This window comes from Rhinichthys klamathensis, unplaced genomic scaffold (assembly GCF_029890125.1).
Source record: "Rhinichthys klamathensis goyatoka isolate OS25496 unplaced genomic scaffold, OSU_Roscu_1.1 h1tg000104l_1, whole genome shotgun sequence".
NCBI lineage: Eukaryota > Metazoa > Chordata > Actinopteri > Cypriniformes > Leuciscidae > Rhinichthys > Rhinichthys klamathensis.
In genome coordinates this window covers 3,243,305-3,261,150 of record NW_026606643.1, presented here as the reverse complement: position 1 = coordinate 3,261,150, position 17,846 = coordinate 3,243,305, and the positions used below count along the sequence as shown (strand labels likewise).

The window sequence follows — 17,846 nt, the reverse complement described above, 5'->3', positions numbered from 1 at the left end:
TGTAATCATGCATAATTTACTATTATTACTATGGTAAGTATAATTATGTAACATAATGTAACAAGGAGACTGTAAAATAAAGTGTTACCAAATAAAGTTTCTGTTTTATGAATGTAAAGCTTTTTTTCATGCTGATCTCTCACTTACAGCAATGCCAAAGCGAATGATGCCTTCTCGGTCAAACCTCTCAATGACCTCTTGACCTTTATAACCATCAGCAGATTCTCCATCCGTCACCACTACCAACACCTTAGTGGCACCTGGACGCCCACCGTTTTCTGGTAGGAAAGCTTTTTGTCTGAAGCACAAACCATCACAAACGTTGTTTTTTTTTTTTTAAATAAAATAAATAACTAAATAAAACAAAAAGAATAAAAAGAATAAAAAGAATAAAAATAATAATAAAATAAAATAAAATAAAATAAAATAAAATAAAATAAAATAAAATAAAATAAAATAAAATAAAATTAAATTAAATTAAATTAAATTAAATTAAATTAAATTAAATTAAATTAAAAAATGGTACCTGGCATTGTCAAGTGCCGCAAAAGTGTTGGTTTCTATTCCAGTTTTTTGGGTAATAGCCAAAGCCGCTGAAAGAACTTTTTCTTTATTCGGGTCAGAACTAAAATTATAAAGAAAGGACAAGTCCTCTGAATACTGCATAATACTGACCTAAAAAAAACAAAATCCAAATTAAGTCATATCATATAAATCAAAGACAAAATTGAATCAGGATAACCTGCATAACAGTTCTTACTCGAGTATTATCTGGTCCGATATCCAGATTTTCCAAAAGGTGGGAGAGAAAGCGTATAACGTCATGCCACGGATATATGCTGTTTGATCCATCCAAAACAATGGCAACATCCATTGGCCCTCCACAAGCTGAATGAGAAATTCAGATTTAGAAGATTAAGAATGACTAATTTACCCAAGAAACATGTATTTGGTAACTTTCTGACAGTAAAAACTAAGCTGTGGGCTACTTTGAAGGGCAGGAGAGAAGGCCGGCTGGAGTGTAAACTGAGGGCTCAGTTCAGCACAGACTCCTGGGTAGAAGTACTGACTGCCACAGCGCTGAGCCCACAGAGGACCACAGGTCTGAAACACAAGCATTTATTCTATAATCCATAACAGAGTGTCTTCAATATGACAAGGATTGAATGAATGCTTTTAAAGAAGATTCTGGTGACACAATGCTATCACATCATACCATAAATCCGTTAGGTTTAGCTGTCGGAGTGAGAGTCAGACCCAGACTCATGTTGATGTTGATGCTCTGCACACCATCTATGCTGACAGAGTCTGCGAAGACACACATGTGTTTTGGGAAAAATCTAAATCCTATTGGTTATATTTTAAAGTCGGCAGGAAATCAAAATAGACAATTCATGTTTTTATGGAATATTATACAACTTCCTCTTGCAGCGTCATCTCTTCTCTTATGTTTACTGGCGTGAGGGCGGGGCAACCTGTCACTCACATGAGATTGACCAATAGCAAACCACAACCATCCAATCACTTCCCCATGGACAAAATCAAGTCCAGCCCTACATTTGTTCTTGTTTGAAAAGCCGTTTCAATACTTCACAGTAGAGAAGAAAAGACTATCGCAACTTCCGTTTCATTCCGACTTTTCTTTACAAAAAAGAACTGTTGTTTCAGATAGCAATACAATGGTGCTGAATGATAGGCTATCATATTCATTATGCATTTGCATGGTACTCCATGGTATTATCATCGACCATGCCCAAAGCCCATGGTAATACCACAATACTTATTTGTAAGTGCATTATTATTTTAAAATAAAGAGAAATTTACCTTGAAGGTTTAGTTTCTGGCATCTGGTTGGACCACCAGTGTCACACTTATAGAGGTCTCCTTTTCTATCCTGAGGGTATCCGCTCCAGGGAGAACCTACCAGTAGCCTGAGGACAAATAACACACTTTCTCTATGCAATCAAACAGATTATGCAAACAAACTGTGCATGCAGACTTTTGCCAGCGATTATGATATTAAACCTGGCAGAGATTTTCCTCTACTAAAACAATGACACAAAATCTCCCTTCTAAGAATAAGACAAAAAAAAAGAAAAAAAAGAAAAAAAGATGACAATTCCTGTTCCTGACAGGCATTAGTCATTAAAAAAGTCTCCTTTTTTCCACTGTAATCTGTGACTATGTCTCAATGCATTAGTCTGACACTTCCACAAATAGACTTCAGTGTATTTTTCTACATTTCAAATATGTTGTGGAGAAAATACCCGGTGTGTGTGACAGATCTTACCATTTTCCTTGATTATTGCTCAACTGTCGTACAGTGAAGCCAAACTCTTCCACCGCAGAACCTGATGAGAAGATTTTGGCACCTGCAGTTCCTACATTAAAACCCTGAGTGCGAGTAATACAGAAACCTGCAGGAAAAGTTCACATTCTCAGTGAATTTAGACTAATGTCATTTGAGCATGTTTGCTTGTTCTACAAACACATCAATATGGGACATCTGACATTGGTAAAACGTTCTATTGACCAGCAGTGTGTCGGCATATTTCAAACAATACTAGTCAAAGAGAGAACTCAACCCTTATAGACTTTGCACCCTCACAACAATATGGGACTGACACTGATTTATCATGCACAAAAATATATTTATTTTCCAAGAGCATGGATGGACATCAAAAGAAATAAAAAAGTAAAATAAAATATTAGAACATAACTAAAATAGCCTCAATTTACTTGAAAAGCAAAATTGCTTGAATTAATAAATTATCTCAATTTATCTAAAAATGTTCTTTCCCAATTGCCAATTATTTTACATTTATTAATATTTATTCTTAAATTAAAGGATGAATCAGAAAAAGAAAAATGATATTTCTTGCTTATTTTTTATCGTTTGCTTATGTCATTTAATCATTTAGACCTTAAATACCATTTAATCAAATGTCATCATCATATTTTAAGAAATCATTATAATCATGTTGATGTGTTTCTCATTACTATCATTTTGATGTGTTTACCATTATTATCATTTGAAGTGTAGGTTTAATACTTTTATTTTATTAATCTTTATGCCTCAAATGTAGCTGTTTGACTTAGGGCCCTATCTTGCACCCGGCGCAAATGACTTTGTACACTGACGCATGTATCATTCCTATTTTGCACCCGCGCAAAGCGGGCTTTTCCCTCCACAGACGCACGTCGGCAAACTAGGGAATGAACTTGCGCTCCCTGGGCGGGTCGGCGCAAAAAGGAGGCGTGTTTCGGCGCAAACATTCCCTAGTGCTATTTTGCTGTTCCAGAAAAAAATTGCGCCACTGACCAGAAAAAACCTAGTCTAAAGTCAGTGGCGCGTTGTGCGTTGTTCATAATGCTATTTTAAGCGCGCATGCTTGGCCATAATGTAGCGGGTGAACAACGAGCATACACTTTGATTCTCTCATCAACACAGATGCCCGCTTTTATTTTTGCAAATCATACATTATAACAAGGAAAAATATTAACACATGAGGGAAATCATTGTGGTGTCCATGAAGATGTAAAAAAATGTAGGCCTAAATCTAGCTTACACATACCCAAATGTAGTAATGACGGATCAGACCTGTTTGCCCAATTGTGGCAAGACACATATTTATATAAGGACATCTGACCATCCCCATACAACGTCACTTCTCTGTCTTTCACTGCCCTGACAAGAACGTCGGTCTCCTCGGCTGTGAACCGCTCCTGGTGCGCGCCTGGTAAATACGCCATAATAATAACAGTCCGCCATGCAACATGCGCACCTGCTCTTAAAGGGTATGTTGGATGACGCTCTGGAGTGCGTTTCCCGAAAGCATCGTTATCCAACTATGATCGCAATTTCCATTGAACTCCATTGGTAACGACGGAACTTGCGACCATAGTTGGCTTTGGGAAACGCAACCCTGATTGGTTTATTTCATGTTACGCCCAAACCACACCTATGAATAATGAAGCTATTTCAGACCAACCCCTTTTAAACTTGCGTCGGGCGCAAGAGTCATTTATCCCGCCGGTAAAATAGCAACAGCGCCCAAGACCCGCCCACAAAGCTACTTGCGCTTCGCGCTTGACACTTGCGTAAAATAGGACACTTAGTGTTTAGATGACGGCAAGAGTCTATTTGTGTCCGATAGACAGACCACAAATGCTCGAATGTCTCAAAATAAAGTGGTAAACGGATGTTAAACACCTTGCAGTCTAGGCTACGGGCTAACAACTCAGGAAATGTGGAAATGTTTTATAGATATGTAATGACTTGTGTGTCTGCTTCGACATACTATGAAAAGAGGAACTATTTTACTCAGAAATATCATAAGTCCTTTTAACTGTTAATTTTATGTTTCTTTATTAAACTATTAATCCGGATTATGGATGAATTAGTTTTGCTCTTCGTTTATTATTTGATTGTCTGCTGTTAAGAAATAACATTTGATTTAATCATGTGACTGGATCTCCTCCATGCATTATCAAGTAAAACGTTTCATCAAGGGGAAATAAACTTAATTCAAGATACATTTTATTGTCAGTTTATTGTCTTATCTTGTACAATTTAAGTTTATCTTTTTTTCTTTTGTTTTAAAGAGGTTTAGATATTCAGTAGGAACATTTTCATTATCAGATCATTAACACAAAATCTGAAAATCCAAATGTAAATGTCAGTCTCCTCAAATGTATAAAAAAGTACAAACTATGGAGATTAATAACTAGTAAACATAATTTGATAAACATAAAGTACTCACTCTGCAGTAATATCAGTAGTATCACAACTTTTTTCATTTTGTCCATTGCTGGAGAAATTGTTAGGGAGAAGGAGCAGATAGTGTTGCCTCCAAGCATAATGAAACAACCTGAACTCAGGCTCAGGGTAAAAATTACTATGACAGGATATGATGTCATCAGTGCAGCTCTGGCCAGATTGGGATCTTCCTTTGATGTTGACATTAGCCGACAAAATGCAAACAACTGACCAAATAAGGAAACTCACAGCTATCTTAAGAACAGTACATATGAAAAACACACCTTTTTTCACACTTTATAAGAATCCAAATGGAAAAGTGAAGAAAAGACAGATAAAAAAAACAGGGATAGACTATGGAAACCAATAAAGGACCAAAAAAACACAATTTACTCATGTAATTATGTAATAAAAAAGAGATTTGCAACAAGTTGAGACATTATGCGCAGGTGCGCCTCGTCTTCGGTCTTTTCCTGCGTTCCTATTGGCTGAACTGGACTAGGCTGGGCGTGGACAGGTGGGCGGAGGGGCGGAGTCAAGCGGCTGAGGAAGGTGAAGCACAGCACTGTAATAGTAATAGTCATGCTCAACATGAGTGATCCCACTGCAGACCATGACTCACACACACACACACACACACACACAAACAATGATTAACCCAAGTCTCCGTACGGGATTTAATCTCTCAGACTGGGATGTAATTGAGGAGTTTACCTCACTGGCATAGTTTCAAAGCAAACAGGAAATGTTTCCCACTGACATTTCTGTTGAATTCTGCAATTCCGCTGAAGCAAGTAAGACTCATAAGCCACAACCTTGACATATGGCTTATGAAATATGTGTGCAAAACTTGGTTTCAGATGTTATTTCAAAGGCAAATTTTTTACAAACTTATCAATGCATCTAAAATCTATAAACATGATAAATGGTTATTGACTTCACTAGACATTGATATGATCAAGGAACACTTACCAATAATTAACTTAAGCTATACTCGTCTCGACTCGTACAACAATTGGGTCCAGTCGTCAAATTTGTTTAATTGATCGTTACATCCTTGCGCCGGTTGGCGGCGACAGGTGACAGTTTTTATGAGTGATTCGTTCACTAACAGAACACAACAACTTTATCTGCGAAGAGGCGATTCTGCCTTTTCTTCACTTGGAACTATTGAACGTGAAGGATGCATATGTAATTATGCATATGCTCATTTTCTGCTACGTCATTACGGTAAATAAAAACACACAAATATGTCTCTTGAAGTGTCTAAATTACAAATTTATTCCCCCCCCCCCGCACATTTTCGTGACAGCATGTGCAAGGCTTTTTAAATCCGTGCTGAAAAGTATGTACAATAATATGACAAACCAGTGCATTACATAGAAACTTCACAGCAGTGTCTCACATGTGCCCAAGACCGATGGTCTCCATCTGAGAGTGAGGCTCGATTATCCTGCATGTTTTAAACAACTTATATTTAAACACTTTTTATGTGTTTGAAACATGAATACTGTAGATTGTGATATTATATACAATAGAATAATGGTTGGCATCTCATTCAATGTACAAGAAAAAACGTGACTATGATACAAATATATGACAGTTGATGTTAAAGTTACAGTGGCAAATATGAAATGGAGCCTGTGAACAACCTTTTGAACCACACAGCAATAACTCTTTTCATGCCAACTTAAAAGAACAAAAATTGTGTGTTGAAATGACAATTGTATGATAAGCTGTACTACAGATCATAAGTCAGTAGGGCTACCACAGGAATACTAAAGAAAGCCCTTGTTCTGAAACTTCCTTAACACCATATTTACCAATGAATGACTTTTCAATCAAACCACTAATTAAATTTAATTAAATTAAAATATTTGAATTATATTTAGTACTCATATTCTAAAACAGAGTTGAGAAAACTGCTCATTCTCGCTGAATGTGATAAATATTCACACTTGAGGGTCGAGCAAAATTTCCAGCATCTCTGCCACATCTAGCATTCTGCACTTACATGTTTGTGGCAACAACGGGAGCATTAAAAACAAAATATATTGAAAAGAAAATATATTTTCACTGATGGCAAACAATGGCAACATGCGTACAGTAAAAGCTTGCAATGTAAGTTTCACATGTTGCACATGGTTTTTACAAAGAAAAATGAAAATGGGAAGAAAATAACTGGTTTTGAGGTTTTTATACTTTGAGTTTGTGGCAGACTCTGGTTAGCTGTTGCAAAAATAATATTGCATATATATATATATATATATATTAAAACAGTCATTGGCTTAATGCAAAATTATTACAAATGTAAAAAAGCAAAGAAAGATTTCTTCTTTCCATTCAGAGAGTCAGTGCATTGCAAATTAAGGCACTGCATAATATGTAGCCTACACCATGTTTGATTTCACCCTTTGCAATATGTAATTAAGTCTCATGTTTTGCATAGGCTAATTTAACTGCACTATATGTCAAGTGGTGTGCACTATGGGTTTAACTATTTCTGCTGTTTCTCAGAAACTATTTCCTCTTAGGGATCGCCACACACACACACACACACACACACACACACACACACACACACACACACATTGTGTTTTCATGTTTTATGGGGACTTTCCATAGACATAATGATTTTTATACTGTACAGACTGTATATTCTATTCCCTTACACTGCCCCTATCCCTAAACCTACCCATCACAGGAAACATTCTGCATTTTTACATTTTCAAACAACATCACTTAGTATGATTTATAAGCTGATTTCCTCATGGGGACCAAAAAATGTCCCCACACGAACAAGGATTTCGGATATTGCCATCTTTGTGGGGACATTTTGTCCCCATAACGTAGGGTTTACCAGGCCCACACACACACACACACACACACACACACACACACACACACACACACACACACACACACACACACACACACACACACACACACACACACACACACACACACACACACACACACACACACACACACACACACACACTTTTTTGTTAAAATATTTCTTCTGGTCTGGCTTAATATGAACAGGCATCTGTAAGTCAGTGAATTCAATGATCTCAAAACATTGCTCTGTTTCCTGGACCTTCCCAGCCAGCCGACAACAGCAAAATTTACTCAACCAATGGTGTGAGTTTAAGGCGGGGCTGTCGTCCAATAGGAGACCGTCTGGAAATCCTGTTTGAAAACAGTCATTGTTCAGTTTGGTGGTGCTAGTGATGCATAAATTACACACTTTAGCTTTAACATTTAGTCAAGTAATTGTTTTTCTAATATTTACATATGGCAAAAACAAAAGAAAAACAAAAAAAGTTGATGGCAGTCCAATTTTATGACCCAGACATTCACTGAGTCTGCAAACCATCTGGAATACCTGAGAAACACTGCGGGCATCAAGACGCTTTCTACCTCAGAAAACATGGCAGGTATCAGACTGAATACAGATGATGCAATTATTTTGATAAAGCCATTATTTCATTATTAAAGCGATATTGCAAACATAACTTTATATACACTTTAAGCTTTACATTTACAGTACAGGCCTTTTCCTCTTCATTCCTGAAGACAAAAAGCGTGAAAAACATCAGTGCCAAAAAGTTGCTTCGTGAACAAAAAGGAATGTGCCAATATTCATAGCCCATAACACTAATCAAAACAAATGCTTTGAACTGAAAACTGTACAGTGATTCGTCGAAACAAGCTCTAAAAGTGAGTTATTGGAATAGACCTCCATATATAAACCGGCTGCCAATAAGAGTGTATGGTTCTGATTACAGGACTGTAGATAACTCTAGACGTTTCCAGGACAGGTTCCTGAGCCTTGCTATGCTGATGATGAATGCCGTAGGGGGCTTACAGATGAGGGTCCGTGGCTGGTGGGATGTTGAGTTCAGGCTATAGATGAACCTTTGATGCTTTGCTGTACAAAGCTTGACTCTCGTGGTTTGGCAAAATGTCCACCAATCTTGTGGCGTCTCAGAGGTTCACTTGAGTTCACATTCAGTCGAATTTTGCAGTGAACACATGAAGATGAATCAAAGTGTCAAGCAAAGCGCTGGGTTCTCTTTGGTGAACCCAGACTCTGATCTTCATATTTCTGAATGTTCCTAGAGATGGTCCTGCTATGTGACCTCTTGGCTAGAGGTGAAGTATGAGTTGACCTGAGGGATGGAGGCTACAGAACCGCAGGCTTCAATCAGAGTCCTTCATATCTTCCTTCATGTCTTTAACTGATTTTCTCTTGAAGAATCCAGCCTGGAGGAGAACAAACAGAGTCAACATTCAACATAACTGAGGCATAGCACGTTTGCACTGAAGATGTGCAGAGCTGAGATAACATAAGCAAAATAGTGATGCTTACCTTCCATAAAGCGAAGATAACAAGGGCCAGTATTAAAAGTCCTATAAGAATACTGAGGATAATAATCCATAGTGGGATTCCGCTTCGTATGTCTTTGGTGACTTGAATCTTCACCTGCAGTAAAGATGTAACACTGGTCACATTTTAAAAGCTAACATGGAGTACTAATTGCTAATGCTAATGCTCTCGTTATATGTGCATAGCCTACATATGATGGTATTTTGACCAGCTAAGAACTCATGAAGAGCTTATAAGATCAGGGAACAGCGTCAGGAATCCCTCCGTCACACACACAAACAATCTAGAGTGAGGAGACACGGTTCTGATGCCTGTACCAAACTGTGATGTGCAACATGACGAGAAAAAAAACGGTATGCTTGAGCATTCTGTCCTTTTTTAGGGTCGCATCTTGTGACATCATATTTCAGTCGAACCGCACCAGAGTTTGTTTGGAAGCGGAGCGAGACTCTTCTTTTCAGCGTCTCGGTCTGCTTGTTTGGTTGCACCAAACATGCCAAGTGTGAACACACCCTTAAAGTAGCGATGAAACAAAAGTAGTGATAGATCTTACAAATTTTGAAGTAGATCTGAGTGAAATGGATTATCAAAAAAGAAAACGATGTAGGGCTGGACTTGGTTCAATCCATCGGTTGTAATGTAAAGATGTCCAATGAATCGTTCTTTTGAACCGGTTCTTTTTTAAACCACTTCTACTAAATTGTACTGAACTCTCCGAAACAGTCTTAGGATCGAGTCAGCACAGATCTACAAGTTACTCAAACTCACTTTCTGACATGCCTGACAGTCACCATGAGTATATGATCCTATGATGAACTGAGAAGACATGCTGAGAAGTGAGTGCCAAGGGTTTCATAAACTGGGGCAAAATGTGTGTTTTTGATGTCTTTTGCTAAAAAAAAAAGCATATATATAGATCAGGTAATTGGCTGGTACCAGGAACAATTTATGTGCGGTTTAAAAAAAAATCCCTTACAGCACTTTTAAATATAGACTGAGCCTGATGCAATTTGTAATCTTAATGGTCATGAATTTAATGTAAAATTATACTCATATTGATATCAGTGCAGAATCCAGGGCTGGCTTGCTTTCATACCTCTCTGGCCTTGATGTTATCATTTAACACAAACAGGTCCGTGTTCTTGTTCTCCAGCTTGGCATCGACACCCATGTAAATGCTGGCAAATTCTCCCTATAAATGATTCATTTTTCAGACGGCAAAGTATATTACTACAGCATACTGACAGATCATACATAGCAGAACGTGAAAGTGAACGTTCAAGCGGAAGAGCGTACTTTGATGAAGGTGGGTCGCCACACTCTGAAAGTGCTGTTGATCTGGTTGAAGTCTCCAGGAGGGATGGAGCAGCTAAAGGACACGCAGGGATTTCTTTCTTCTTTACAACTCTGGGAGACGGAAAAAAATTGAGATGCGATCAGATACCCATTTCCAACTCACATATTCATAAGAAAAGCGATGCTTACTCACCAAAAGATAGACGCTCAAGGACTCTTTTTTAGGATTCACTGCATGAGGGTTGTCAGGCTTGATGAGTAAAGGGTTCATCCATTTTTTGGCATCGCAGCTGATGTTCTATAAGAACAAAATGAGGCAGTTGAGATGTTTCTGAGCCAGTCATGTAAATGGGGCCACTTGAGGAATCTGAGCACCTACCGCTGTGTGCGTGAGATCTGTGAGGTACAGCAGCAAGTTTTTCGCAGACGTTTGATACGGGAACACTATCGTGAGCAGCAGTGGAGGACTCGGCATTTCAGGTTCTCTCTCAATCTGTTGAACACAATCAGAAATCAGTCAGAATCTGAAAGCCAGAGGCCGCTCTCGCGCAGACACTCCAAATATGCCCCGCAGAAGTACGATAACGCACGTCCAGGAAATACCCGTGGGCATCATACTATCGCTGTTGCTGAATAAACAGAAGATTGAAACGCTTTGATTAAACATGACTAATAAACACGACTACGACAATAAATGGAGTTCCACAAGCCTTCTCGGGTAATTCCACAAGCCTTCTTTCATGATAATAAAGTATATTTATACTTCAATGCTAATCGACATAGCCTTTATCATTGTAAAGAGTACTATGAAATAATATGTTCTGTGCCTTATTCTGTGTAAGGAGCCACATCATCTCACAGAAGGATGCTCCACTGTCATAATGAAGTGAGTTAAGTACCGGTACAACATTTTGTATTAAATGTTGTCTTTAGTTTGACAAGAGGTTCATAAATGCTTCTCATGTTTGGAAAGATGTTTGACGCGTGTTGCTTTTTCAAATGCACGTTATAAGCAGTGTTGGGAACGTTACTTTAAAAAAGTAATTAGTTATAGTTACTCACTACTTGTTCCAAAAAGTAACTGAGTTAGTAACTGAATTACTCTATAATAAAAGTAACTCGTTACCAGGGAAAGTAACTATTTGCGTTACTGTTAAAAAAAAGTTGCTATGTCGACAGACAGCAAGAGGTTTATCCTGCACTTCACTTCACTTCACTTCACTGCACTTATTAACCCACCTCCTCACTAGCTGTGTGAGCCAGGGGTGCGTTCAGATTACACAGTTTATTCAATCAATACATAGTAACGCACAAAAACGCACTCGTGATTTTGTCACGAGTCATTTTGTACCCACCAGTTTTAGAAACGAATAAATAAAACATCTCCAGTTAACTAGCAGAGCATTCATTTAGTTCGCTATTAAATAAGAGATCTAGCGTTAAATTGTTTTGGTTTTGAACTCAAGCTGAGCGCTCGTTGCCGCGGCTGCATTTGTTCTCTTGTGGCGGCGCGCGCGCAGTCTTCATTCGGACGCGCTCTTCAATCTATCGCCGTTGTGGAGACTATTCATTCCGGTGAAATCACAAAAATAAAATGCACTCAACCGTCCCGTGTCCCTGCTTGATATAGAATGTAACCACTGATGAACATATTCAGTTTTGATGAGAGAAAAAAAAAACCTATTGGAGCGAGGAGTAACCTCTGACACGCTTGGCGAAAGTTCTACCACTAGACCATTCAAGAACTCACACAATAATTGTGGATCGATGATTTATTTACGGGTTGAGCAGAGAGACTGCACAGTTTGTAGGCTACCCAGCTTTTCTGAAAATGCACTTCCGAATGCATCTGTCCCCAGCACATTTCAAACCAAACTGACGCCCGTGGTAACGCATCGCATTTAACGTCCAGTAACGTTAACGGCGTTGTAACGACGGGAAAAGTAATTAGTTAGATTACCCCGTTACTGAAAAAATAACGTCGTTACCTAACGCCATTCTTTTAAACGGCGTTATTCCAAACACTGGTTATAAGCGACTCAAACTCACAGTGGTTTCAGTTGGAGCAGCGTTTACTACTAATCACAGAGCCGTGCTTTACTGACAAGCCGTGCATAAAAAAAATAATCGCAGCCTTTGTGATTTCATAGTTGCACTGAGCCAAATCGGTTTGTCAGAACTACATTTCTGGATCAACAAATCATTCACACTTAAACCAGTTTAAATGAATCTGGATCATGTCCACACCCAAAACAAGTCAATTTCACATTTGCATCAGACTCCATTTGACTCCAAGAGTATGTCGCTCATATGTACAGTATGGTGACATACTGTAGTTTACGCAATGTTTTATATGAACTACTACAGTATGGCATAGACATTGTTCTCCTTCACAGTTCCTCATTTGTTTTTTTCTCTTGACCAAATGATGGAAGTAATTCAAACTCCAGGTTGAGGTTTTGAGTCTTACCGTGTAGCTGATTTTCACCTCGTCTCCGATCACACTAGTGTGGTTGAAAAAATTGGGTATTGTCTCCTTCTCTTTCAATATGATGTGGTCCTCCTTCATGTACTTGTTACTACAATAAAAACATGAAATGACAATCTGACCAGTACTTCTGGTTTATATAATTTTTTTTACAAAATATGATTTTTAACATAAAAAAAACCCCATACAAATAGTGCAAACTGCTTTTGTTAAATCTAGAGTTAACTTCAGTTGAGTTCAATTCTTTTGGTTTTGGCAAAGCTGATTGGATGGTTTAACTAAGGCACTTACGCAATGAATCGCAGGTTGGCTTCATGCTTCACAGGGATGACGATGCTCACAAAGTAGTCTTTCAGTGCTGAGTCTGACCCCTCACTATCACTGTGGTGAAAAATTAATTATATACATCAAAATATCCTTATTCTCTATTTGATCAAGTGAGTCAAACACTAAAAAGAAGATTTCATTGGTAACTTTCAAAGGAGTAGTCATGAACGTAATTCTTACGTTGTTGCAGTAACATTAATCACAATGTCCTTACGAATATGAGAGGGATTGGGCTCAAATTGGATTTTGAAGCTTTCCTGTTGGATTGAAATGATAAACAGTGTAAGCAGAATGAAATATAACAATGCTAATTTGATTGCAGAGGCAAATCTCACCGTTTTATCAGTTTTAAGGAAAGGATATCCAACTGCACATAGTATTCTGGTATTATTTGTTTCACAGTCCTTCTCTTTAGGCTGCAAAAATAAAATAAAATAGAAACTGTTTTTGTCACCAATTTTTTTTTAAATTTTAGATGTAATAAATGACTTAAACATTCACTGATTTGTTAGACCAACCGGCACTGACTGATCTACAGTATCTAAAACCCACTGTTATTTACATGATGCCATTACAGTTGACTTACCTCAACTTTCACATAGTTGATATTTTCCGTGTGGCTCAGTGTAACCCTGGTATTATAAGCATTGTCTCCACTGTTGCGGACGTTGATGTTGACATAAAACTTCTCTTGGTTGCTTTTTATGAGAAGACTATAAATATACAGAAATAAGAGATAGACAAAGTCAGTTTGCATCCAGTGCTCTAGTTTGCTTCTGTTATCCTGTTCCATGCCTTGTGGACAAATCTGAGTCTGATGAAAATAACAGGACAACCCAACAGGGAATATTTATTCTTTCTAAAGTCAACAGAAGGGGGCAGCAGACGACAAGAATTGACTAAATACATTGGAATACACCAGAAAACATTTACAATATGAATAAAACAGCCACAATGACATAGTCCTGTCATAATTTTGTCAATCTACAACAATAATTATATTAAAGACAGAAGAATCAGAAAGACATTTTAGGAAAATAACATGAAGACCGAATACATTTTAAAAGTTACTATTAATACCTTGAGATGTTTGCAGTGGCTTTAAGGTGTAGATTAGCAACACACTTGTCATCATTCCCGCAGTCTACTAATGCGATCTAGAGCGAAAGAAAATACAAAGTAAAGTAATAAAGGAAGAATTATTCTGACGTGCTTGAATGGTTGTAAAAACACACTTCAAAACATCTTCATCCCTTTAAGTTTGCTAAACAATGTTTGGCAAAACATTTCTAAATAATTTTCCTGCCAGATTTCGTTTCACTCCCTTTTCCAACGATGCCATTTAATTACAAGCATTAAGCCAACAGTTTCCCGCAAATATTTGTGTCAGGAATTGTTTTCTTGTTTGAGTGCTTTTTCTGAAGGGAGGACAAGAACAACAGAACGTCAGGGAGTAGCACTGGCAAACACTGCTCAGGGATGTCTCCAGGAAAACCGGCTCTTCCTCCTGATAACCTTATCTCGTGAGCTGGCAAAGCTGTCTGCTTGGGAATAAAACATTGAGTTAAGAAACCTCCAGTTCCATTCCAGCCTATCACAACCCAACGTGTTTAATCCCCCACTATACTGTAGGCCTATGCATATAATACCAATGTTGCCTGTTCCCAAAGTCCCAAAATTCCCAAAGTCCCTAGATCCTGGGGAAAGTTCCTGCGGTGGAAATGCAGCTATAGGTCTGCTCTCGCTGTACTTTGATGTCATACACCGATCGGTCTGCTCAGCGCCGCTTCAAGTCAAACACACCCGAAGTCATGTGATTTCGTTAAACAAGGCTTCTTTACGTCATAACTGCTTCGAAAAGTTTCTAAATTTCAATGGTTCGAATTTCAGTGGCAATCTCTGTGAACACGTGAGCCAGTGTCTATATGACCTTTTCCTGATCTCTGATTAATTTTATAAATTTGTTGACATTTAATGACACATTTGTATAATAAAAAGGAAGAGTTAGTTATTGGTTAGATTGACCAAGCTCTCTATAAAACAAACAAAACAAGTCCTAGAAATTTAAAGCTGCAGTCTGTAGTTTTTCCTCTTTGTCGCCATCTCTGTTCGAAATCTGCAATTACAGTTATTCACGGAATTATCAGCTTTACGTGAGTTGTGCCTCGACACGACACAGCGCGGATGAACACAATGTTTTGAGGAGAGTGTGCGGCTGTCAGTCGCCGCGCCGCTGTGGATACTGTCATTCGGAATCACAGATTCTACTTTTTGGAAGTATGACCAACATAAGAATTTTCACCGGAAAATGTCATCTGAACAAGTAAGTAACATCAGCTTATGTTCTGACCAACTAAGGGAAAAAAAGGCATTGCTGTAAATCGCGCTGATTAAATCTAACGATCGCTTGTCATATCACGTCAAACCGTGCGAATTATACTTTGTTCTCAAATTGTTAATGTTAACAACGTCGGCATTGCGTGACTACATGTAATGCCCCTCCGATATTATCCTTGTTTTCGCATGGGCGGTTTCAGTCTCTTTTTTTCTGTAGCCACTCCGAAGTCCGAACGAAGTCTTTTGCATTTTACAGCGGGTGAGTCTGTTGTCACTGGTGATTGTCGTTTGAACCTTTCTGGATCCGCCATCAAATTGATAAGTTTAATTATCTCAAGTGCTGTGAGAAAAGGCTATACAAGCCGGGACTCCTTCTTTATGTGTACAGATGTGATGTAATGACGCAAAGACATGCTCGAATCTCCCGCGGAAATCCACCAGTACCACTGGAATTAAAAACATTATTACAAGCTTACCGTTTTGAATCGAGCTAAGGCAAGCAGATAGTTTTGAACACTGGCTGGTTATGTACTTGCTCAAAGATTTATTTTGGATCATTTTTAATCAGCTTTAATAAAATAAGACATAGCGTGTGGCATTTTGAGCTCTTTGAAACAGAATCATTTTACGAAGCAATTGGTTCAATTGATTCAAAGTTTTGAAAAGCCTAGTATCTCCCATCACTATTATATGCACATCCAAAATTGGTTATAAAATAAACAAATTAATTTGGCCATTGTGAAAAGTCTTGGCATTCCCTATGCCAGCCCATTACAGTTTCTGCTAATCAAAATCTCATTATAACTGCGCGTGAGAGAGCAAACATGGAGAAAATCTCTCAGCGCTTGTAAAATTAGAGAGACTTCATTAGACTAACTTACAGCTGCCACCCACATTTACTCCTTCTTTTAATGAGCGTTATAAGTGGAGCGGTTACTGGAGCAGTGAATGTTACACTCTGACCTACACGTATAAACCTCAGATCAGATTCGGCAACAGGAACGAGAATGAGATCTTACAGTCTTGTTGAGTGACGTCGGTAATTCCCCGTCTAGGACTGGACCCTTGTCTTCATCCACTAAACCGAATTCCAGCGTGACCATAATGGGGTCTCTGAAATCCAGTTTATCCTGTGGGGGATAATAAAGGATGTTGCAAATTTTTTCAGCTTAACGTCAGTCAGACAACTCAGAAATGGTATCAAATTCATTCTGTCGCTATAGCAGCCTATTATCAACTCTGTATTATTGGTTTGTAGGTCATATTCTGATATTGATCATGCAGTATTGCAGTCGTCCATCATTAACACAAGGGGGCGTCGCCTCTTACAGCACGTTCTTTTCGGATAGCTTACTTCCTCTAGAGCTCAGAGGACAAGCATGCACTGAAGCGGGACGTGCTGTAGTCTCTCAACGGAGGCTGGGAGTGACTTTACGGCCTCGGGCCTTTGATCAGAGAAACTCTGGCTTTTATTAAACTCAAGTCGTCTACTTTTAAACGCTTAGTTTTATGCTCTTTATCTACTGAGAGACGTTAAACGTAACATGAGCTAGATCAGAGGCAAACAGATACACAGTTAATGGTTTCAGAGAAGAACGGGGGCTGGTTTTATAAGAAGCCAGTCTGCACAAACAGGGAGGGAGTGTACAGTCTGCGTCGCAAGCTACCACTGCTTTACATTTATAGATTTGGCAGATACGTTTATTCAAAGCCAAACACATTACATTCAAGAAGACATTTGAACATATTTAATACATCTTATGCTCTGAAAATGTCGAATTATCTGGTACTGTAAGAGGCTTATTGACCAATGATACCATTTCCTGTTTTGTGTTTTTTTTCCCTGTTGGTAGCACCGCATGACGGACGACGTTTTTAAAAAGTTTATAATATTTTAACAACAATTAATCATTGCTTTTTCTTTTCAAATAAATAATAATTAAAGATTATGCCAAAAATAAATAATAATAATAATAATAATAATAATTAAAGATTGTGATAATGAGGTATTTTTCTTCATTATGACATCAGGACGGTTGTACCAACCTGACATTTTTCACTTCACACCCCTGAAAAATATCAAAATTCATTTTAATTCAAAAATTCATCACAGAATATGTCTATTCAAGTAATTGTACGCATTAATATCATTTTAAATAAATAAACAACTAATAACTATAAACATCTTTACATCTACAAACATCTATTTTGATTATCGCCTTATTTGCTTGACTTTTTTATGCGCT

At 38.0% G+C, this 17,846-nt stretch overlaps 1 protein-coding gene across 1 annotated transcript in view; it reads right to left on the bottom strand.

Moving 5' to 3' along the window:
* itga1 (integrin, alpha 1) overlaps positions 1-17,846 on the bottom strand; it is a 60,866-nt gene that overhangs the window by 5,162 nt on the left and 37,858 nt on the right. Inside the window, exons 18-38 of the mRNA XM_056253246.1 lie at positions 16,620-16,730; positions 14,344-14,420; positions 13,850-13,976; positions 13,599-13,679; positions 13,444-13,520; positions 13,228-13,317; positions 12,919-13,027; positions 10,828-10,941; positions 10,642-10,746; positions 10,449-10,559; positions 10,249-10,344; positions 9,135-9,248; positions 8,972-9,028; positions 4,764-5,004; positions 2,291-2,417; positions 1,825-1,931; positions 1,217-1,308; positions 990-1,104; positions 761-888; positions 527-675; positions 148-298 (exon numbers count right to left, since the gene is read on the bottom strand). Coding sequence (XP_056109221.1) covers positions 148-298; positions 527-675; positions 761-888; positions 990-1,104; positions 1,217-1,308; positions 1,825-1,931; positions 2,291-2,417; positions 4,764-5,004; positions 8,972-9,028; positions 9,135-9,248; positions 10,249-10,344; positions 10,449-10,559; positions 10,642-10,746; positions 10,828-10,941; positions 12,919-13,027; positions 13,228-13,317; positions 13,444-13,520; positions 13,599-13,679; positions 13,850-13,976; positions 14,344-14,420; positions 16,620-16,730 — 2,379 coding nt within the window. The remainder of the gene's footprint in view (positions 1-147; positions 299-526; positions 676-760; positions 889-989; positions 1,105-1,216; positions 1,309-1,824; positions 1,932-2,290; positions 2,418-4,763; positions 5,005-8,971; positions 9,029-9,134; positions 9,249-10,248; positions 10,345-10,448; positions 10,560-10,641; positions 10,747-10,827; positions 10,942-12,918; positions 13,028-13,227; positions 13,318-13,443; positions 13,521-13,598; positions 13,680-13,849; positions 13,977-14,343; positions 14,421-16,619; positions 16,731-17,846) is intronic.